The sequence below is a fragment of the Nematostella vectensis genome, chromosome 5, assembly GCF_932526225.1.
Source record: "Nematostella vectensis chromosome 5, jaNemVect1.1, whole genome shotgun sequence".
Lineage (NCBI taxonomy): Eukaryota > Metazoa > Cnidaria > Anthozoa > Actiniaria > Edwardsiidae > Nematostella > Nematostella vectensis.
This window is the reverse complement of record NC_064038.1, coordinates 17,324,357-17,349,843: the sequence shown is the minus strand read 5'-3', so window position 1 is coordinate 17,349,843 and position 25,487 is coordinate 17,324,357. Positions and strand designations below refer to the sequence as shown.

The following is a 25,487-nucleotide window of genomic DNA, read 5'->3' as shown; positions in this document are numbered from 1 at the left end:
CTTGATATCTGTCATACTTTTATGGTGATACTGACAAGTGTACTTGATATCTGTCATACTATTATGGTGATACTGACAAGTGTACTTGATATCTGTCATACTATTATGGTGATACTGACAAGTGTACTTGATATCTGTCATACTATTATGGTGATACTGACAAGTGTACTTGATATCTGTCATACTATTATGGTAATACTGACAAGTGTACTTGATATCTGTCATACTATTATGGTGATACTGACAAGTGTACTTGATATCTGTCATACTATTATGGTGATACTGACAAGTGTACTTGATATCTGTCATACTATTATGGTGATACTGACAAGTGTACTTGATATCTGTCATACTATTATGGTAATACTGACAAGTGTACTTGATATCTGTTATACTATTATGGTAATACTGACAAGTGTACTTGATATCTGTCATACTATTATGGTAATACTGACAAGTGTACTTGATATCTGTCATACTATTATGGTGATACTGACAAGTGTACTTGATATCTGTCATACTGACAAGTGTACTTGATATCTGTCATACTATTATGGTAATACTGACAAGTGTACTTGATATCTGTCATACTATTATGACAGTCGTTTCCTGCGTCCTAGCTTACTTTTCACTGTCATCCGGAGCGGGAGATGATCAGCGCGAACCTTGTTTGTCCGGGCGACGTTCGAGCCGGCATTGGGTAATTCAGATCTGACCATATTTCATAGAACTGCATGCAAGCGCTGATTCAGCGTGATTTGAAGTAAAACTAGGTCTTGCTCTTCTAGATTCACTCTCTCGGCATTTCCTAGAGACAGTTATGGCAGGCAAGGGCAAGCCGAGACATGTCATATCATATGTATATCATAATAGTATGACAGATATCAAGTACACTTGTCAGTATCACCATAATAGTATGACAGATATCAAGTACACTTGTCAGTATCACCATAATAGTATGACAGATATCAAGTACACTTGTCAGTATCACCATAATAGTATGACAGATATCAAGTACACTTGTCAGTATTACCATAATAGTATGACAGATATCAAGTACACTTGTCAGTATCACCATAATAGTATGACAGATATCAAGTACACTTGTCAGTATCACCATACCATATCATATCTGTCATACTATTATGGTGATACTGACAAGTGTACTTGATATCTGTCATACTATTATGGTGATACTGACAAGTGTACTTGATATCTGTCATACTATTATGGTGATACTGACAAGTGTACTTGATATCTGTCATACCTGACAAGTGAACTTGATATCTGTCATACTATTATGGTGATACTGACAAGTGTACTTGATATCTGTCATACTATTATGGTGATACTGACAAGTGTACTTGATATCTGTCATACTATTATGGTGATACTGACAAGTGTACTTGATATCTGTCATACTATTATGGTGATACTGACAAGTGTACTTGATATCTGTCATACTATTATGGTGATACTGACAAGTGTACTTGATATCTGTCATACTATTATGGTGATACTGACAAGTGTACTTGATATCTGTCATACTATTATGGTGATACTGACAAGTGTACTTGATATCTGTCATACTATTATGGTAATACTGACAAGTGTACTTGATATCTGTCATACTATTATGGTGATACTGACAAGTGTACTTGATATCTGTCATACTATTATGGTGATACTGACAAGTGTACTTGATATCTGTCATACTATTATGGCGATACTGACAAGTGTACTTGATATCTGTTATACTATTATGGTGATACTGACAAGTGTACTTGATATCTGTCATACTATTATGGTAATACTGACAAGTGTACTTGATATCTGTTATACTATTATGGTGATACTGACAAGTGTACTTGATATCTGTCATACTATTATGGTGATACTGACAAGTGTACTTGATATCTGTCATACTATTATGGTGATACTGACAAGTGTACTTGATATCTGTCATACTATTATGGTGATACTGACAAGTGTACTTGATATCTGTCATACTATTATGGTGATACTGACAAGTGTACTTGATATCTGTCATACTATTATGGTGATACTGACAAGTGTACTTGATATCTGTCATACTATTATGGTGATACTGACAAGTGTACTTGATATCTGTCATACTATTGTGGTGATACTGACAAGTGTACTTGATATCTGTCATACTATTATGGTGATACTGACAAGTGTACTTGATATCTGTCATACTATTGTGGTGATACTGACAAGTGTACTTGATATCTGTCATACTATTATGGTGATACTGACAAGTGTACTTGATATCTGTCATACTATTATGGTGATACTGACAAGTGTACTTGATATCTGTCATACTATTATGGTGATACTGACAAGTGTACTTGATATCTGTCATACTATTATGGTGATACTGACAAGTGTACTTGATATCTGTCATACTATTATGGTAATACTGACAAGTGTACTTGATATCTGTCATACCTGACAAGTGAACTTGATATCTGTCATACTATTATGGTGATACTGACAAGTGTACTTGATATCTGTCATACTTTTATGGTGATACTGACAAGTGTACTTGATATCTGTCATACTATTATGGTGATACTGACAAGTGTACTTGATATCTGTCATACTATTATGGTGATACTGACAAGTGTACTTGATATCTGTCATACTATTATGGTAATACTGACAAGTGTACTTGATATCTGTCATACCTGACAAGTGAACTTGATATCTGTCATACTATTATGGTGATACTGACAAGTGTACTTGATATCTGTCATACTTTTATGGTGATACTGACAAGTGTACTTGATATCTGTCATACTATTATGGTGATACTGACAAGTGTACTTGATATCTGTCATACTATTATGGTGATACTGACAAGTGTACTTGATATCTGTCATACTATTATGGTGATACTGACAAGTGTACTTGATATCTGTCATACTATTATGGTAATACTGACAAGTGTACTTGATATCTGTTATACTATTATGGTAATACTGACAAGTGTACTTGATATCTGTCATACTATTATGGTAATACTGACAAGTGTACTTGATATCTGTCATACTATTATGGTGATACTGACAAGTGTACTTGATATCTGTCATACTGACAAGTGTACTTGATATCTGTCATACTATTATGGTAATACTGACAAGTGTACTTGATATCTGTCATACTATTATGGTGATACTGACAAGTGTACTTGATATCTGTCATACTATTATGGTGATACTGACAAGTGTACTTGATATCTGTCATACTATTATGGTGATACTGACAAGTGTACTTGATATCTGTCATACTATTATGGTGATACTGACAAGTGTACTTGATATCTGTCATACCTGACAAGTGAACTTGATATCTGTCATACTATTATGGTGATACTGACAAGTGTACTTGATATCTGTCATACTATTATGGTGATACTGACAAGTGTACTTGATATCTGTCATACTATTATGGTGATACTGACAAGTGTACTTGATATCTGTCATACTATTATGGTGATACTGACAAGTGTACTTGATATCTGTCATACTATTATGGTGATACTGACAAGTGTACTTGATATCTGTCATACTATTATGGTGATACTGACAAGTGTACTTGATATCTGTCATACTATTATGGTGATACTGACAAGTGTACTTGATATCTGTCATACTATTATGGTGATACTGACAAGTGTACTTGATATCTGTCATACTATTATGGTGATACTGACAAGTGTACTTGATATCTGTCATACTATTATGGTGATACTGACAAGTGTACTTGATATCTGTCATACTATTATGGTGATACTGACAAGTGTACTTGATATCTGTCATACTATTATGGTGATACTGACAAGTGTACTTGATATCTGTCATACTATTATGGTGATACTGACAAGTGTACTTGATATCTGTCATACTATTATGGCGATACTGACAAGTGTACTTGATATCTGTTATACTATTATGGTGATACTGACAAGTGTACTTGATATCTGTCATACTATTATGGTGATACTGACAAGTGTACTTGATATCTGTCATACTATTATGGTGATACTGACAAGTGTACTTGATATCTGTCATACTATTATGGTGATACTGACAAGTGTACTTGATATCTGTCATACTATTATGGTGATACTGACAAGTGTACTTGATATCTGTCATACTATTATGGTGATACTGACAAGTGTACTTGATATCTGTCATACTATTATGGCGATACTGACAAGTGTACTTGATATCTGTCATACTATTATGGTGATACTGACAAGTGTACTTGATATCTGTCATACTATTATGGTGATACTGACAAGTGTACTAGTATCTGTCATACTATTATGGTGATACTGACAAGTGTACTAGTATCTGTCATACTATTATGGTGATACTGACAAGTGTACTTGATATCTGTCATACTATTATGGTGATACTGACAAGTGTACTTGATATCTGTCATACTATTATGGTGATACTGACAAGTGTACTTGATATCTGTCATACTATTATGGTGATACTGACAAGTGTACTTGATATCTGTCATACTATTATGGTGATACTGACAAGTGTACTTGATATCTGTCATACCTGACAAGTGAACTTGATATCTGTCATACTATTATTATTTAAGAAGGAAGCAGTTTCAAGTCCCAAGTCCAATAACACCACAGCCACGACTTCTGGTAAAGGGAAAGGATTTCGTGACAAGCCTGCCATCCCATCTATCCTGACAGCAAGAACACAGAGTACATCAAGTGAAACTGCACCAAGTAACGCCAAGAAGGTTGGCACGAATGTGCCAATTGTCCCAAGAACATATATCCTGGAACCCGATCCACAGGTATAAACACATAACATTCCCAATTAGGCCTCCGTGCGATCTGATCCACAGGTGTTAACACATAAAATTCCCAATAAGGCCTCTGTGTGATCTGATCCACAGGTATAAACACAAAACATTCCCAATTAGGCCTCCATGTGATCTGATCCACAGGTATTAACACATAACATTCCCAATTAGGCCTCCATGCGACCTGATCCACAGGTATTAACACATAACATTCCCAATTAGGCCTCCATGTGATCTGATCCACAGGTATAAACACAAAACATTCCCAATTAGGCCTCCATGTGATCTGATCCACAGGTATTAACACATAACATTCCCAATTAGGCCTCCATGTTATCTGATCCACAGGTATAAACACATAACATTCCCAATTAGGCCTCCATGCGATCTGATCCACAGGTTTTAACACATTACAAATAGTTGTGGTTTATTTCTTTTGAGTACTATTGGTACTATTGAGGGATACCTTAAGAAGTTCTGGTTTATGTCAGCATCCAAAAATTACTCTCCTTTGTCTGCCTGTGCAGTCGTTCTTACCGGGTTTCCTGTGTTTAGCCTGGTCCCAAGCGTTCTTACCGGGTTTCCTGTGTTTAGCCTAGTCCCAGGCATTCTTACCGGGTTTCCTGTGTTCATCCTAGTCCCAGGCGTTCTTACCGGGTTTCCTGTGTTCAGCCTAGTTCCAGGCGTTTGACCGGGTTTCCTGTGTTCAGCCTAGTCTCAGGCATTCTTACCGGGTTTCCTGTGTTCATCCTAGTTCCAGGAGATATGACCGGGTTTCCTGTGTTCAGCCTAGTCCCAGGCATTTTTACCGGGTTTCCTGTGTTCATCCTAGTTCCAGGAGATCTGACCGGGTTTCCTGTGTTCAGTCTAGTCCCAGGCATTCTCACCGGGTTTCCTGTGTTCATCCTAGTTTCAGGAGATCTCACAGGGTTTCCTGTGTTCAGTCCCAGGCTTTCTAACCGAGTTTTTGATTGGGTATCCTGTGGTTCGTAAGAGTTGAGGCGTCATGCCATCCCCAGTCCCTTTCGCCTCACATGCATAATTAGACAGATGCATGATGGGGCACAGGTGCAATATGAGACACAGATACATGAAGATGTGTCCAGTCGCACGGGCCATTAAAATTGACAAACTTTTCGTAATGATCTCTCGACAGGCAAATAAACGAGCGCAAGCTTTTGCTGAGGGCTACTTAGAGAAAGTGCGGGTAAGACAGTGTGACATCTTATCTAATATTTAGGGTAGGGCTACTTGTAGAAAGTGCGGGTAGGAAAATGCGAAGTACATATTGAAGGTAGGGCTACTTGTAGAAAGGCAGGGAAGACAGTGCAAAGTACATATTGAGGGTAGGGCTGCTTGGACAAAGTGCGGGTAACAGTGCAAAGTACATATTGAGGGTAGGGCTGCTTGGACAAAGTGCGGGTAACAGTGCAAAGTACATATTGAGGGTAGGGCTGCTTGGACAAAGTGTGGGTAACAGTGCAAAGTATATATTGAGGGTAGTGCTATTTGGAGAAAGTGCAGGTAAGACAGTGCAAAATACATATTGAAGGTAGGGCTACTTGTAGAAAGTGCGGGTAAGACAGTGCAAAGTACATATTGAGGGTAGGGCTACTTGGGCAAAGTGCAGGTAAGACAGTGCAAAGTACATATTGAGGGTAGGGCTACTTGGAGAAAGTGCGGGTAAGACAGTGCGAAGTACATATTGAGGGTAGGGCTACTTGTAGAAAGGCAGGGAAGACAGTGCAAAGTACATATTGAGGGTAGGGCTACTTGTAGAAAGTGCATGTAAGACAGTGCAAAGTACATATTGAGGGTAGGGCTGCTTGGACAAAGTGCGGGTAAGACAGTGCAAAGTACATATTGAGGGTAGGGCTACTTGGACAAAGTGCGGGTAAGACAGTGCGAAGTACATATTGAGGGTAGAACTACTTATAGAAAGTGCGGGTAAGACAGTGCAAAGTACATATTGAAGGTAGGGCTACTTGTACAAAGTGCAGGTAAGACAGTGCAAAGTACATATTGAGGGTAGGGCTACTTGGACAAAGTGCAGGTAAGACTGTGCAAAGTACATATTGAGGGTAGAGCTACTTGTAGAAAGTGCGGGTAAGACAATGCAAAATACATATTGAGGGTAGGGCTACTTGGACAAAGTGCAGGTAAGACAGTGCAAAGTACATATTGAGGGTAGGGCTACTTGTACAAAGTGCAGGTAAGACAGTGCAAAGTACATATTGAGGGTAGGGCTACTTGGACAAAGTGCAGGTAAGACAGTGCAAAGTACATATTGAGGGTAGGGCTACTTGTAGAAAGGCAGGGAAGACAGTGCAAAGTACATATTGAGGGTAGGGCTACTTGTAGAAAGTGCAGGTAAGACAGTGCGAAGTACATATTGAGGGTAGGGCTGCTTGGACAAAGTGCGGGTAAGACAGTGCAAAGTACATATTGGGGGTAGGGCTACTTGGACAAAGTGCGGGTAAGACAGTGCGAAGTACATATTGAGGGTAGGACTACTTATAGAAAGTGCGGGTAAGACAGTGCAAAGTACATATTGAGGGTAGGGCTACTTGGACAAAGTGCAGGTAAGACAGTGCAAAGTACATATTGAGGGTAGGGCTACTTGGACAAAGTGCGGGTAAGACAGTGCGAAGTACATATTGAGGGTAGGACTACTTATAGAAAGTGCGGGTAAGACAGTGCAAAGTACATATTGAGGGTAGGGGCTACTTGTAAAAAGTGCAGGTAAGACAGTGCAAAGTACATATTGATGGTAGGGCTACTTTGACAAAGTGCAGGTAACAGTGCAAAGTACATATTGAGGGTAGGGCTACTTGGACAAAGTGCGGGTAACAGTGCAAAGTACATATTGAGGGTAGGTCTACTTGGACAAAGTGCGGGTAACAGTGCAAAGTACATATTGAGGGTAGGGCTACTTGTAGAAAGTGCAGGTAAGACAGTGCAAAGTACATATTGATGGTAGGGCTACTTGGACAAAGTGCAGGTAACAGTGCAAAGTACATATTGAGGCTACTTGGACAAAGTGCGGGTAAGACAGTGCAAAGTACATATTGAGGGTAGGGCTACTTGGACAAAGTGCAGGTAACAGTGCAAAGTACATATTGAGGCTACTTGGACAAAGTGCGGGTAAGACAGTGCAAAGTACATATTGAGGGTAGGGCTACTTGGACAAAGTGCAGGTAACAGTGCAAAGTACATATTGAGGCTACTTGGACAAAGTGCGGGTAAGACAGTGCAAAGTACATATTGAGGGTAGGGCTACTTGTAGAAAGTGAAGGTAACAGGGCAAAGTACATATTGAGGGTAGGTCTACTTGGACAAAGTGCGGGTAACAGTGCAAAGTACATATTGAGGGTAGGGCTACTTGTAGAAAGTGCAGGTAAGACAGTGCAAAGTACATATTGATGGTAGGGCTACTTGGACAAAGTGCAGTTAAGACAGTGGAAAGTACATATTGAGGGTAGGGCTACTTGGACAAAGTGCAGGTAACAGTGCAAAGTACATATTGAGGCTACTTGGACAAAGTGCGGGTAAGACAGTGCAAAGTACATATTGAGGGTAGGGCTACTTGTAGAAAGTGAAGGTAACAGGGCAAAGTACATATTGAGGGTAGGGGCTACATGTAAAAAGTGCAGGTAAGACAGTGCAAAGTACATATTGAGGGTAGGGCTACTTGGACAAAGTGCAGGTAAGACAGTGCAAAGTACATATTGAGGTTAGGGCTACTTGGACAATGTGCAAGTAACAGTGCAAAGTACATATTGACGGTTGGGCTACTTGGACAAAGTGCAGGTAACAGTGCAAAGTACATATTGAGGCTACTTGGACAAAGTGCGGGTAAGACAGTGCAAAGTACATGTTGAGGGTAGGGCTACTTGTAGAAAGTGAAGGTAACAGGGCAAAGTACATATTGAGGGTAGGGGCTACATGTAAAAAGTGCAGGTAAGACAGTGCAAAGTACATATTGAGGTTAGGGCTACTTGGACAATGTGCAAGTAACAGTGCAAAGTACATATTGAGGGTAGGGCTACTTGGACAAAGTGCAGGTGAGAAAGTGTGGCCATATTGAGGGTAGAATAACTTTGAGAAAAAGTATCGAAGGGAACAGAGACAAACGCGCATATGAAGATGAGCACGCTGCCTTATTTCTGCACTCGTCCTTTCCCCTGCCTCTGTGTAGTTCACAGTTTCCTAATGAGGCCACAGGCTGCCCAACATATGATAAAGGCCTTTATCGCGCTCCTGGCATCATAGACAGAGAAATCAAGCAACCGATAAACCGAGCGACCTATATGAAAACACGTTGCTAACATGACGTAATTGCAGCATTTTACTCTTCCTTTCTCATAACCGCTTCCTTGTTCTCGTTCTTCGCTTAACCACCTCTTCGTTCCTTTTACTAGTGATATTTTGTTTTTGTGATATGATAGAGCGCTCTCCTCAAGTCATACCCCGAGATCTACGAATCCTTCCTCAAGACACTTGTTGACTCATCCATGCACGGTTGGAGCCCTGTACAGGTGTGTTGGCTGATGAACCTATTGTTTGACAGGCCCGTACCCCCAAGGATTTTTCTTACGTTAACCAACAACTAAAACAGGACCATTTTATTGAAACAAAAGCAACACGTTCCTTACCGCAAGACAGTCTTACAGTAATAAAAAAAGCGTGCTTGTCTCTCTATCGGTACCAGGATACTTTCGTTACATGTCCTTACTAGGAGATCATCATCATCATAATAGAACCTTTAATCTCTGCCATCAATTTTTCTATATCCATTAAATTTCGCGAAATTAAAGTTCTCGTACTTGATCGCGAATTTAAGTACTCGCGAAAATTAAGCAGAATAAGGAGTCTAGAATGCTTTTTTATGTCTCAGATTGATGTTCTTACTTTAAAATGTTTGTACATGCAGGCGGATTGAGGATTGATCTTCTTACTTTACACGTTCTCTTGGAATTCTTTATTAAAAAAACAACTTGTGTTTTTATAGCTGTACAAGCGAATGGAAGCAGTTCTCTTAGATTTCCCAGAACTCATCGAGAATTTCATCGCCTTCTTGGAGCCTGACCAAGCTGTGTTGGCTGAAGTGGTGAGTTGATCCCCTTGGTTTTCTTTCTTGGAACCTGCCACGCAAATTAGCTTGACTGGTTCGTGGCAGATGGCATGGCATGATTTTTCAAGGGTATTTCAATTTATTATTGCCTAACCCTCAATCACCTGCTAATTCTTGTTTATCCCTGAGCCCCGCGCTTTCGTCGGCCAACGTTGCTGGCACTGCCTCGCTTGGTTGACCACAAGACAAAAAAAATGTTGGCTTCGTTATCGTGGCCAACCTCACCCTTTTGTGCGAACAGTGCAAAGTGCAGTTAGTCGCTGTCAGCACGGGGCTAGATCCAAAGAATCTCAGCCACCCAAAATGAGATCAAACCAAAAAAGTCAAACTATTTGATCAACTAGGCGCTATTCCCAAACAAGCAGAGCAATATAAATGAATAAAGTCTTATTTGTTCCGTGACGTTTTCATTTATTGTTTTAGTCCATGAAAAATCTGCAGTTCGTGAAAGCCAGGACTTTCTTCCGGAAACTTGAGGTGAGATTCGACTTGGAGCGTTTAAAATCTAATCCAGCTCTTGCAACCATATTTCTTGTGAACGTTGTGTTTGAGACCTCTAACAATATCACAAATGCACTCTAGTAAGGTACCATTAAATCACTACTAGGGACACAATGAAAAATTCATGTTATACCATATGATTTGTGGTAGACTTTCCGACTTATTATTATACTGACGCATGGGATAGTCTTATCAGTATTTTATCGAATGTGAAAGACGGAAAGAACATTTTCTCGAGTATCTTAAACGAGAATGTAGCGAGAGTCTGCCCTGAAGAAGTCTTATTAAAGACGAAAATTTGGCAGAGTCGATTTCCAGTTTTTGGTGTATTGTATTCATTGTTCTGGTACGAGATCGCGACAGTTTGGGCTTTTTTATTTTAAGCGAGAATGTAAATAGAGTTGAATATGAAATATTCCCTTCCAGTTTGGTTCACGCTATACTACTTTGTTGCAGGTCCATTTCCGCAGCACGCCGTCACACTTTAAGAAGATCATGAGCGTGTTTAATGGCTGGAACCCAGCAAACAAGATGCCGCGCGAGGTACTAGGCGACCTTTGAAAGACTGACCACAAAACAAGTAACTGTCGCAGTACTTCTACGCAGTACACCTCCCAACATGGTGTACAAACAGCTAGCAAAGCTGGCGTTGTTAATACGGGCATTTAGGGCACATTCCACGTGCAATCTTATTTGCGTATGATTGTATATCGTGCGATAGTCTAGTGTTGGTTTGGTATAGTCTGTATATCGTGCGATAGTCTAGTGTTGTTTTACTATAGTCTGATTGTATATCGTGCGATAGTCTAGTGTTGTTTTACTATAGTCTGATTGTATATCGTGCGATAGCCTAGTGTTGGTTTAGTATAGTCTGATTGTATATCGTGCGATAGTCTTTAGTGTTGTCTGATTGTATATCGTGCGATAGTCTAGTGTTGTCTGATTGTATATCGTGCGATAGTCTAGTGTTGTCTGATTGTATATCGTGCGATAGTCTAGTGTTGTCTGATGGTATATCGTGCGATAGTCTAGTGTTGTCTGATTGTATATCGTGCGATAGTCTAGTGTTGTCTGATGGTATATCGTGCGATAGTCTAGTGTTGTCTGATTGTATATCGTGCGATAGTCTAGTGTTGTCTGATGGTATATCGTGCGATAGTCTAGTGTTGTCTGATGGTATATCGTGCGATAGTCTAGTGTTGTCTGATTGTATATCGTGCGATAGTCTAGTGTTGTCTGATTGTATATCGTGCGATAGTCTAGTGTTGTCTGATTGTATATCGTGCGATAGTCTAGTGTTGTCTGATGGTATATCGTGCGATAGTCTAGTGTTGTCTGATGGTATATCGTGCGATAGTCTAGTGTTGTCTGATGGTATATCGTGCGATAGTCTAGTGTTGTCTGATTGTATATCGTGCGATAGTCTAGTGTTGTCTGATTGTATATCGTGCGATAGTCTAGTGTTGTCTGATTGTATATCGTGCGATAGTCTAGTGTTGTCTGATGGTATATCGTGCGATAGTCTAGTGTTGTCTGATGGTACGTTTATGTTTTTTATTTGGCGCGCAAGCACTGGCACAATATTTGGACGCGAGCTATTTTCGCTATGGAAACGATGCAAATGAGCCCAGCATTGTTGGGTTCGTGTGCAAACTTCGCTGACTGGGGAAGTGTTGGCCAAAAGTTTAAACTGAATCAGAATTTCGCCAGCGTTAGCCAGCCCCTCCCAACACGGTGTTCAAACTGCGCCAACATTCGGGCGCAGTTCGCACAGGGCATAATTTTAAGTGACCACTTTTTCTCGCGTAAATCTCGGTATGTATAAACAAGGAACACAAAGTTTAAGTAAAAAACTAAATGGGTTGAAATAAACACAGGATGTCGAGCTAGTTACTGTACAATACTATTGACTTTGCAGAGAGATGCAATACAAAATTATTTCTATAAAAAAATTACTTTCGCTTGGAATTTGGACGATTTTATTCTCCGCCTTTTGTAGAAAAAATGATGTATTTGTGTTCTGGAACTCAGTGTTGAGACAATGGCTAAATCGATATATACTATCTTATTTCTCGTAGACCAACTCTACCATTTATTTTTAGCTCCATGAAAAAATCACGCCGCTATTACGAGGTCAGGCCCATCTTGTTGAAGAGTTCAACTCGTTTTTCGATGATATGAAACCGCCCGCCTGGTAAGGTCCTCATGAGCAACCCCCGAATTTGTTTGATTTAAACACTCATTTGTTGTTATTCTCGTTTATCTAAAAAAATTATGATACAAACAAGAATATTGATTTTTGTATAAAAACATTCTCAAGAAAAATAAGGTGTTATTTTGACATTTCGAAATTTAATTCTCGTTAAAGTCTCGGGAAATATACCAACCCTTTTTCCGCGAAATATAGTACCAATCAAGTATGTCGGCGCTAACCTAAAAAGAGCGAAATCTCTTCCCCCCCCCCCTACCTCAAGTTTTATAGTGAACGCCATTTTTTTACAGCAGCGACGAAGACTTTGAAGAAGTAGAAATGGGAAGTGGAAGTGAAATGGAGGTAAGAGTAAAGTTCCTGAACTTGGCAATGTGAAATATTCTTCGAGAGTACATTTTATTTGAGATGTTAGAAATGAAATGCACAATGAAGATGATTTGTGCATACCTGGGCGAAAACCCGAAAGCATGACGAACGAAAGCCAATGGGATGGCGAGCGGTGGCCTACGCTTGTCGTGACTTACCACTCGACCTATTATTTTAAAGCCTGAGAGCGAAAATTGCCTTGCACCCTGGGCGCAGGCAAGCAAACTAGAAAAACTACGGTAATTGTAGCCAGTTGTCGTGATTCCAAAACATTTTGACCACCAGGTAACATATATCCTTGTCTAAAGACTATATAGCTTAGAAACCTTTGATAATTTTACAACACAAACAACGGGAAAGGCTTTTTGTCTAAGATAATCAGAAATAGCGCGTGCTCGTTTGAGTATGTTCCAGTAAGTGTCTGCAGACCCCGAATATGCGATCTTCGGCTTTAAAACACTAGAATCTTTGCTTCTTTATTGTATTTTTGACTTTGCCTCTTTTTCTTCAAGTCAAGTTGCGATGACAACACAGCACATATAGTTCTTTGCGGGTCCGAAAATAGTTAGCGGGACCAACTGATAATTTACGGGCAAGAAATGACGAATTTTCTCCTGCCCGAAAAGCGCGAGAATTTCGAGAAACGTGAGCCAGGCCTGGCAAAGGATACCCAAATAGGGACATATTAATCAAGTGGAATTCGTTGTATCAATAAAACTGTCCTTTATTGATGATGGTTAAATTGTACAGAAGAAAAATGAAGATTTGGTACCAGTAACTAGCCTATTGTACCAGAAACTAGCTATTGGTACCAGAAACTAGCCTATTGGTACCAGAAACTAGCTATTGGTACCAGTAACTAGCCTATTGGTACCAGAAACTAGCTATTGGTACCAGAAACTAGCTATTGATACCAGTAACTAGCCTATTGGTACCAGAACTAGCTATTGGTACCAGAAACTAGCTATTGGTACCAGTTACTAGCCTATTGGTACCAGAAACTAGCTATTGGTACCAGTAACTAGCCTATTGGTACCAGTAACTAGCCTATTGGTACCATAAACTAGCTATTGGTACCAGAAACTAGCTATTGGTACCAGAACTAGCTATTGGTACCAGAACTAACTATTGGTACCAGTAACTAGCCTATTGGTACCAGTAACTAGCCTATTGGTACCAGAAACTAGCTATTGGTACCAGTAACTAGCCTATTGGTACCAAAACTAGCTATTGGTACCAGAAACTAGCTATTGGTACCATAAACTAGCTATTGGTACCATAAACTAGCTATTGGTACCATAAACTAGCTATTGGTACCAGTAACTAGCCTATTGGTACCAGAAACTAGCTATTGATACCATAAACTAGCCTATTGGTACCAGTAACTAGCCTATTGGTACCAGTAACTAGCCTATTGGTACCAGTAACTTGCCTATTGGTACCAGAAAATAGCTATTGGTACCAGTTACTAGCCTATTGGTACCAGAAACTAGCTATTGGTACCAGAAACTAACTATTGGTACGAGTATCTAGCCTATTGGTACCAGAAACTAGCTATTGGTACCAGAAACTAGCTATTGGTACCAGAAACAAGCCTATTGGTACCAGAAACTAGCTATTGGTACCATAAACTAGCTATTGGTACCAGTAACTAGCGTATTGGTACCTGAACTAGCTATTGGTACCAGTATCTAGCCTATTGGTACCAGAAACTAGCCTATTGGTACCATAAACTAGCTATTGGTACCATAAACTAGCTATTGGTACCAGTAACTAGCCTATTGGTACCAGTAACTAGCCTATTGGTACCAGTAACTAGCCTATTGGTACCAGAAACTAGCTATTGGTACCAGTTACTAGCCTATTGGTACCAGAAACTAGCTTTTGGTACCAGAACTAGCTATTGGTACCAGAACTAGCTATTGGTACCAGTAACTAGCCTATTGGTACCAATAACTAGCCTATTGGTACCAGAAACTAGCTATTGGTACCAGTAATAGCCTATTGGTACCAGAAACTAGCTATTGGTACCAGTAATAGCCTATTGGTACCAGTAACTAGCCTATTGGTACCACAAACTAGCTATTGGTACCAGTAACTAGCCTATTGGTACCAGTAACTAGCCTATTGGTACCAGAAACTAGCTATTGATACCATAAACTAGCCTATTGGTACCAGTAACTAGCCTATTGGTACCATAAACTAGCTATTGGTACCAGTAACTAGCCTATTGGTACCAGAAACTAACTATTGGTACCAGTATCTAGCCTATTGGTACCAGAAACTAGCTATTGGTACCAGAATCAAGCCTATTGGTACCATAAACTAGCTATTGGTACCAGTAATAGCCTATTGGTACCAGTAACTAGCCTATTGGTACCAGAAACTAGCTATTGGTACCAGTAACTAGCCTATTGGTACCAGAAACTAGCTATTGGTACCAGTAACTAGGTTATTGGTACCAGTAACTAGCCTATTGGTACCATAAACTAGCTATTGGTGCCAGAAACTAGCCTATTGGTACCAGTACCTAGCTTATTGGTACCAGTAACTAGCCTATTGGTACCAGTAACTAGCCTATTGGTACCAGTAACTAGCCTATTGGTACCATAAACTAGCTATTGGTACCATAAACTAGCTATTGGTACCAGAACTAGCTATTGGTACCAGAACTAACTATTGGTACCAGTAACTAGCCTATTGGTACCAGTAACTAGCCTATTGGTACCAGAAACTAGCTATTGGTACCAGTAACTAGCCTATTGGTACCAAAACTAGCTATTGGTACCATAAACTAGCTATTGGTACCATAAACTAGCTATTGGTACCATAAACTAGCTATTGGTACCATAAACTAGCTATTGGTACCAGTAACTAGCCTATTGGTACCAGAAACTAGCTATTGATACCATAAACTAGCCTATTGGTACCAGTAACTAGCCTATTGGTACCAGTAACTAGCCTATTGGTACCAGTAACTTGCCTATTGGTACCAGAAAATAGCTATTGGTACCAGTTACTAGCCTATTGGTACCAGAAACTAGCTATTGGTACCAGAAACTAACTATTGGTACGAGTATCTAGCCTATTGGTACCAGAAACTAGCTATTGGTACCAGAAACTAGCTATTGGTACCAGAAACAAGCCTATTGGTACCAGTAACTAGCCTATTGGTACCAGAAACTAGCTATTGGTACCATAAACTAGCTATTGGTACCAGTAACTAGCGTATTGGTACCTGAACTAGCTATTGGTACCAGTATCTAGCCTATTGGTACCAGAAACTAGCCTATTGGTACCATAAACTAGCTATTGGTACCATAAACTAGCTATTGGTACCAGTAACTAGCCTATTGGTACCAGTAACTAGCTATTGGTACCATAAACTAGCTATTGGTACCAGTAACTAGCCTATTGGTACCATAAACTAGCTATTGGTACCATAAACTAGCTATTGGTACCAGTAACTAGCCTATTGGTACCAGAACTAGCTATTGGTACCAGAAACTAGCTATTGGTACCATAAACTAGCTATTGGTACCAGTAACTAGCCTATTGGTACCAGAAACTAGCTATCGGTACCAGTAACTAGCCTATTGGTACGAGAAACTAGCTATTGATACCATAAACTAGCCTATTGGTACCAGTAACTAGCCTATTGGTACCATAAACTAGCTATTGGTACCAGTAACTAGCCTATTGGTACCAGAAACTAACTATTGGTACCAGTATCTAGCCTATTGGTACCAGAAACTAGCTATTGGTACCAGAAACTAGCTATTGGTACCAGAATCAAGCCTATTGGTACCAGAAACTAGCTATTGGTACCAGTTACTAGCCTATTGGTACCAGAAACTAGCTATTGGTACCAGTAACTAGCCTATTGGTACCAGTAACTAGCCTATTGGTACCATGAACTAGCTATTGGTACCAGAAACTAGCTATTGGTACCAGAACTAGCTATTGGTACCAGAACTAACTATTGGTACCAGTAACTAGCCTATTGGTACCAGTAACTAGCCTATTGGTACCAGTAACTAGCCTATTGGTACCAGTAACTAGCCTATTGGTACCATAAACTAGCTATTGGTACCAGAAACTAGCTATTGGTACCAGTACCTAGCTTATTGGTACCAGTAACTAGCCTATTGGTACCAGTAACTAGCCTATTGGTACCAGTAACTAGCCTATTGGTACCATAAACTAGCTATTGGTACCAGAAACTAGCTATTGGTACCAGAACTAGCTATTGGTACCAGAACTAACTATTGGTACCAGTAACTAGCCTATTGGTACCAGTAACTAGCCTATTGGTACCAGAAACTAGCTATTGGTACCAGTAACTAGCCTATTGGTACCAAAACTAGCTATTGGTACCATAAACTAGCTATTGGTACCATAAACTAGCTATTGGTACCATGAACTAGCTATTGGTACCATAAACTAGCTATTGGTACCAGTAACTAGCCTATTGGTACCAGAAACTAGCTATTGATACCATAAACTAGCCTATTGGTACCAGTAACTAGCCTATTGGTACCAGTAACTAGCCTATTGGTACCAGTAACTTGCCTATTGGTACCAGAAAATAGCTATTGGTACCAGTTACTAGCCTATTGGTACCAGAAACTAGCTATTGGTACCAGAAACTAACTATTGGTACGAGTATCTAGCCTATTGGTACCAGAAACTAGCTATTGGTACCAGAAACTAGCTATTGGTACCAGAAACAAGCCTATTGGTACCAGTAACTAGCCTATTGGTACCAGAAACTAGCTATTGGTACCATAAACTAGCTATTGGTACCAGTAACTAGCGTATTGGTACCTGAACTAGCTATTGGTACCAGTATCTAGCCTATTGGTACCAGAAACTAGCCTATTGGTACCATAAACTAGCTATTGGTACCATAAACTAGCTATTGGTACCAGTAACTAGCCTATTGGTACCAGTAACTAGCCTATTGGTACCAGTAACTAGCCTGTTGGTACCAGAAACTAGCTATTGGTACCAGTTACTAGCCTATTGGTACCAGAAACTAGCTTTTGGTACCAGAACTAGCTATTGGTACCAGAACTAGCTATTGGTACCAGTAACTAGCCTATTGGTACCAATAACTAGCCTATTGGTACCAGAAACTAGCTATTGGTACCAGTAATAGCCTATTGGTACAGAAACTAGCTATTGGTACCAGTAATAGCCTATTGGTACCAGTAACTAGCCTATTGGTACCACAAACTAGCTATTGGTACCAGTAACTAGCCTATTGGTACCAGTAACTAGCCTATTGGTACCAGAAACTAGCTATTGATACCATAAACTAGCCTATTGGTACCAGTAACTAGCCTATTGGTACCATAAACTAGCTATTGGTACCAGTAACTAGCCTATTGGTACCAGAAACTAACTATTGGTACCAGTATCTAGCCTATTGGTACCAGAAACTAGCTATTGGTACCAGAAACTAGCTATTGGTACCAGAATCAAGCCTATTGGTACCATAAACTAGCTATTGGTACCAGTAATAGCCTATTGGTACCAGTAACTAGCCTATTGGTACCAGAAACTAGCTATTGGTACCAGTAACTAGCCTATTGGTACCAGAAACTAGCTATTGGTACCAGTAACTAGGTTATTGGTACCAGTAACTAGCCTATTGGTACCATAAACTAGCTATTGGTGCCAGAAACTAGCCTATTGGTACCAGTACCTAGCTTATTGGTACCAGTAACTAGCCTATTGGTACCAGAAACTAGCTATTGGTACCAGAAACTAGCTATTGGTACCAGTAACTAACCTATTGGTACCATAAACTAGCTATTGGTACCAGTAACTAGCCTATTGGTACCAGAACTAGCTATTGGTAACAGAAACTAGCCTATTGGTACCAGAAACTAGCTATTGGTACCAGAAACTAGCTATTGGTACCAGAAACTAGCTATTGGTACCAGAAACTAGCTATTGGTACCAGAAACTAGCCTATTGGTACCAGTAACTAGCCTATTGGTACCAGTAACTAGCCTATTGGTACCAGAAACTAGTTATTGGTACCATAAACTAGCTATTGGTACCAGTAACTAGCCTATTGGTACCAGTAACTAGCCTATTGGTACCAGAAACTAGCTATTGGTACCATAAACTAGCTATTGGTACCAGTAACTAGCCTATTGGTACCATAAACTAGCTATTTGTACCATAAACTAGCTATTGGTACCAGTAACTAGCCTATTGGTACCAGTAACTAGCCTATTGGTACCAGTAACTAGCCTATTGGTACCAGAAACTAGCCTATTTGTACCAGAAACTAGCCTATTTGTACCAGAAACTAGCCTATTGGTACCATTAACTAGCCTATTGGTACCAGTAACTAGCCTATTGGTACCAGTAACTAGCCTATTGGTACCATAAACTAGCCTATTGGTACCATTAACTAGCCTATTGGTACCATTAACTAGCCTATTGGTACCAGTAACTAGCCTATTGGTACCAGTAACTAGCCTATTGGTACCATCAACTAGCCTATTGGTACCATAAACTAGCTATTGGTACCAGTAACTAGCCTATTGGTACCAGTAACTAGCCTATTGGTACCAGAAACTAGCTATTGGTACCAGTTACTAGCCTATTGGTACCAGAAACTAACTATTGGTACCAGTATCTAGCCTATTGGTACCAGAAACTAGCTATTTGTACCAGAAACTAGCTATTGTTACCAGAAACAAGCCTATTGGTACCAGAAACTAGCTATTGGTACCAGTAACTAGGTTATTGGTACCAGTAACTAGCCTATTGGTACCAGAACTAGCCCATTGGTACCAGAAACTAGCTATTGGTACCATATAGCCTATTGGTACCAGTAACTAGCCTATTGGTACCATAAACTAGCTATTGGTACCAGTAACTAGGTTATTGGTACCAGTAACTAGCCTATTGGTACCAGAACTAGCTATTGGTACCAGAAACTAGCTATTGGTACCATAAACTAGCTATTGGTACCAGTAACTAGCCTATTGGTACCAGAAACTAGCTATCGGTACCAGTAACTAGCCTATTGGTACGAGAAACTAGCTATTGGTACCAGAAACTAACTATTGGTACCAGTAACTAGCCTATTGGTACCAGTAACTAGCCTATTGGTACCAGAAACTAGCTATTGGCACCAGTAACTAGCCTATTGGTACCAGAAACTAGCTATTGGTACCAGAAACTAGCCTATTGGTACCAGTAACTAGCCTATTGGTACCAGAACTAGCTATTGGTACCAGAAACTAGCTATTGGTACCAGTTACTAGCCTATTGGTACCAGAAACTAGCTATTGGTACCAGTAACTAGCCTATTGGTACCAGTAACTAGCCTATTGGTACCATGAACTAGCTATTGGTACCAGAAACTAGCTATTGGTACCAGAACTAGCTATTGGTACCAGAACTAACTATTGGTACCAGTAACTAGCCTATTGGTACCAGTAACTAGCCTATTGGTACCAGAAACTAGCTATTGGTACCAGTAACTAGCCTATTGGTACCAAAACTAGCTATTGGTACCAGAAACTAGCTATTGGTACCATAAACTAGCTATTGGTACCATAAACTAGCTATTGGTACCATAAACTAGGTATTGGTACCAGTAACTAGCCTATTGGTACCAGAAACTAGCTATTGATACCATAAACTAGCCTATTGGTACCAGTAACTAGCCTATTGGTACCAGTAACTAGCCTATCGGTACCATAAACTAGCTATTGGTACCAGAAACTAGCTTTTGGTACCAGAAACTAGCTATTGGTACCAGAACTAGCTATTGGTACCAGAACTAGCTATTGGTACCAGTAACTAGCCTATTGGTACCAGTAACTAGCCTATTGGTACCAGTAACTTGCCTATTGGTACCAGAAAATAGCTATTGGTACCAGTTACTAGCCTATTGGTACCAGAAACTAGCTATTGGTACCAGAAACTAACTATTGGTACGAGTATCTAGCCTATTGGTACCAGAAACTAGCCTATTGGTACCATAAACTAGCTATTGGTACCATAAACTAGCTATTGGTACCAGTAACTAGCCTATTGGTACCAGTAACTAGCCTATTGGTACCAGTAACTAGCCTATTGGTACCAGAAACTAGCTATTGGTACCAGTTACTAGCCTATTGGTACCAGAAACTAGCTTTTGATACCAGAACTAGCTATTGGTACCAGAACTAGATATTGGTACCAGTAACTAGCCTATTGGTACCAATAACTAGCCTATTAGTACCAGAAACTAGCTATTGGTACCAGTAATAGCCTATTGGTACCAGTAACTAGCCTATTGGTACCACAAACTAGCTATTGGTACCAGTAACTAGCCTATTGGTACCAGTAACTAGCCTATTGGTACCAGAAACTAGCTATTGATACCATAAACTAGCCTATTGGTACCAGTAACTAGCCTATTGGTACCATAAACTAGCTATTGGTACCAGTAACTAGCCTATTGGTACCAGAAACTAACTATTGGTACCAGTATCTAGCCTATTGGTACCAGAAACTAGCTATTGGTACCAGTAACTAGCTATTGGTACCAGAATCAAGCCTATTGGTACCATAAACTAGCTATTGGTACCAGTAATAGCCTATTGGTACCAGTAACTAGCCTATTGGTACCAGAAACTAGCTATTGGTACCAGTAACTAGCCTATTGGTACCAGAAACTAGCTATTGGTACCAGTAACTAGGTTATTGGTACCAGTAACTAGCCTATTGGTACCATAAACTAGCTATTGGTGCCAGAAACTAGCCTATTGGTACCAGAAACTAGTTATTGGTACCATAAACTAGCTATTGGTACCAGTAACTAGCCTATTGGTACCAGTAACTAGCTATTGGTACCATAAACTAGCTATTGGTACCAGTAACTAGCCTATTGGTACCATAAACTAGCTATTGGTACCATAAACTAGCTATTGGTACCAGTAACTAGCCTATTGGTACCAGTAACTAGCCTATTGGTACCAGTAACTAGCCTATTGGTACCAGAAACTAGCCTATTGGTACCAGAACTAGCCTATTTGTACCAGAAACTAGCCTATTGGTACCATTAACTAGCCTATTGGTACCAGTAATTAGCCTATTGGTACCAGTAACTAGCCTATTGGTACCATAAACTAGCCTATTGGTACCATTAACTAGCCTATTGGTACCATTAACTAGCCTATTGGTACCAGTAACTAGCCTATTGGTACCAGTAACTAGCCTATTGGTACCATCAACTAGCCTATTTGTACCATCAACTAGCCTATTGGTACCATAAACTAGCTATTGGTACCAGTAACTAGCCTATTGGTACCAGTAACTAGCCTATTGGTACCAGAAACTAGCTATTGGTACCAGTTACTAGCCTATTGGTACCAGAAACTAACTATTGGTACCAGTATCTAGCCTATTGGTACCAGAAACTAGCTATTCGTACCAGAAACTAGCTATTGTTACCAGAAACAAGCCTATTGGTACCAGAAACTAGCTATTGGTACCAGAAACTAGCCTATTGGTACCAGTAACTAGCCTATTGGTACCAGTAACTAGCCTATTGGTACCAGAAACTAGCCTATTGGTACCATAAACTAGCTATTGGTACCAGTAACTAGGTTATTGGTACCAGTAACTAGCCTATTGGTACCAGAACTAGCTATTGGTACCAGAAACTAGCTATTGGTACCAGAAACTAGCTATTGGTACCATAAACTAGCTGTTGGTACCAGTAACTAGCCTATTGGTACCAGAAACTAGCTATCGGTACCAGTAACTAGCCTATTGGTACGAGAAACTAGCTATTGGTACCAGAAACTACTATTGGTACCAGTAACTAGCCTATTGGTACCAGAAACTAGCTATTGGTACCAGTAACTAGCCTATTGGTACCAGAAACTAGCTATTGGTACCAGTTACTAGCCTATTGGTACCAGTAACTAGCCTATTGGTACCAGTAACTAGCCTATTGGTACCATAAACTAGCTATTGGTACCAGTAACTAGCCTATTGGTACCAGTAACTAGCCTATTGGTACCAGTAACTAGCCTATTGGTACCAGAAACTAGCCTATTGGTACCAGTAACTAGCCCTTGGTACCAGTAACTAGGTATTGGTACCAGTAACTAGCCTATTGGTACCAGAAACTAGGTATTGGTACCAGTTACTAGCCTATTGGTACCAGAAACTAGCTATTGGTACCAGTAACTAGCCTATTTGCATAGATCAGCTGAATACACATCTGAACTTGCGAGACATTAGCTGCATTCCGAGCGTGTTTTATGTTTAACCATCTCAAACTAAATACCTCTTCTCTAGTTTGATGGGTTCGAGGAAATCGTCATCCCCAAAGAATTCAAGACTGTGAAAACCATGAGAGTTTCCCAGGAGAAGACTGTCTCGATATCTCGAGAGCCTGCCCATAGAGATGCGCAAAGGAAACACGTGCGTCGAATCAAGCCTGGGGCAAGGAGGGACTTGTCAGATGATGAGGCTGCGAAGAAGGATGATGGTGATGATGATCATTCTAAAGGTACGGGATGATGGTGATGATGATCATTCAAAAGGTACAGGATGATGGTGATGATGATCATTCTAAAGGTACGGGATGATGGTGATGATGATCATTCAAAAGGTACGGGATGATGGTGATGATGATCATTCAAAAGGTACGGGATGATGGTGATGATGATCATTCAAAAGGTATGGGATGATGGTGATGATGATCTTTCAAAAGGTACGGGATGATGGTGATAATGATCATTCAAAAGGTACGGGATGATGGTGATGATGATCATTCAAAAGGTACGGGATGATGGTGATGATGATCATTCAAAAGGTACGGGATGATGGTGATGATGATCATTCAAAAGGTACGGGATGATGGTGATGATGATCATTCTAAAGGTACGGGATGATGGTGATGATGATCATTCAAAAGGTACGGGATGATGGTGATGATGATCATTCTAAAGGTACGGGATGATGGTGATGATGATCATTCAAAAGGTACAGGATGATGGTGATGATGATCATTCTAAAGGTACGGGATGATGGTGATGATGATCATTCTAAAGGTACGGGATGATGGTGGCGATAATCATTCTAAAGGTACGGGATGATGGTGATGATGATCATTCTAAAGGTACGGGATGATGGTGATGATGATCATTCAAAAGGTACGGGATGATGGTGATGATGATCATTCTAAAGGTACGGGATGATGGTGATGATGATCATTCTAAAGGTACAGGATGATGGTGATGATGATCATTCTAAAGGTACGGGATGATGGTGATGATGATCATTCTAAAGGTACGGGATGATGGTGATGATGATCATTCTAAAGGTACGGGATGATGGTGGCGATAATCATTCTAAAGGTACGGGATGATGGTGATGATGATCATTCTAAAGGTACGGGATGATGGTGATGATGATCATTCAAAAGGTACGGGATGATGGTGATGATGATCATTCAAAAGGTACAGGATGATGGTGATGATGATCATTCTAAAGGTACAGGATGATGGTGATGATGATCATTCAAAAGGTACAGGATGATGGTGATGATGATCATTCTAAAGGTACGGGATGATGGTGATGATGATCATTCTAAAGGTACGGGATGATGGTGATGATGATCATTCTAAAGGTACGGGATGATGGTGATGATGATCATTCTAAAGGTACGGGATGATGGTGATGATGATCATTCTAAAGGTACGGGATGATGGTGGCGATAATCATTCTAAAGGTACGGGATGATGGTGGCGATAATCATTCTAAAGGTACAGGATGATGGTGATGATGATCATTCTAAAGGTACAGGATGATGGTGATGATGATCATTCTAAAGGTACGGGATGATGGTGATGATGATCATTCAAAAGGTACGGGATGATGGTGGCGATAATCATTTTAAAGGTACGGGATGATGGTGATGATGATCATTCTAAAGGTACGGGATGATAGTGGCGATGATCATTCTAAAGGTACGGGATGATGGTGATGATGATCATTCTAAAGGTACAGGATGATGGTGATGATGATCATTCTAAAGGTATGGGATGATGGTGATGATGATTATTCTAAAGGTACGGGATGATAGTGGCGATGATCATTCTAAAGGTACGGGATGATGGTGATGATGATCATTCTAAAGGTACGGGATGATGGTGATGATGATCATTCTAAAGGTACGGGATGATAGTGGCGATGATCATTCTAAAGGTACGGGATGATGGTGATGATGATCATTCTAAAGGTACGGGATGATGGTGATGATGATCATTCAAAAGGTACGGGATGATGGTGATGATGATCATTCAAAAGGTACGGGATGATGGTGATGATGATCATTCTAAAGGTACAGGATGATGGTGATGATGATAATTCAAAAGG

At 40.1% G+C, this 25,487-nt stretch overlaps 1 protein-coding gene across 3 annotated transcripts in view; it reads left to right on the top strand.

The window, feature by feature from the left end:
- LOC5503829 (GON-4-like protein) overlaps positions 1-25,487 on the top strand; it is a 47,712-nt gene that overhangs the window by 16,975 nt on the left and 5,250 nt on the right. The window contains exons 18-26 of one of the 3 annotated variants that reach the window (XM_048727378.1): positions 4,648-4,854; positions 6,020-6,070; positions 9,312-9,401; positions 9,875-9,973; positions 10,421-10,474; positions 10,955-11,041; positions 12,601-12,692; positions 13,001-13,052; positions 23,403-23,616. In XM_048727378.1, coding sequence (XP_048583335.1) covers positions 4,648-4,854; positions 6,020-6,070; positions 9,312-9,401; positions 9,875-9,973; positions 10,421-10,474; positions 10,955-11,041; positions 12,601-12,692; positions 13,001-13,052; positions 23,403-23,616 — 946 coding nt within the window. Of the gene's footprint in view, positions 1-4,644; positions 4,855-6,019; positions 6,071-9,311; positions 9,402-9,874; positions 9,974-10,420; positions 10,475-10,954; positions 11,042-12,600; positions 12,693-13,000; positions 13,053-23,402; positions 23,617-25,487 lie in introns of all 3 variants that reach the window. The other 2 variants (XM_048727377.1, XM_048727376.1) reach the window with 2 other exon arrangements.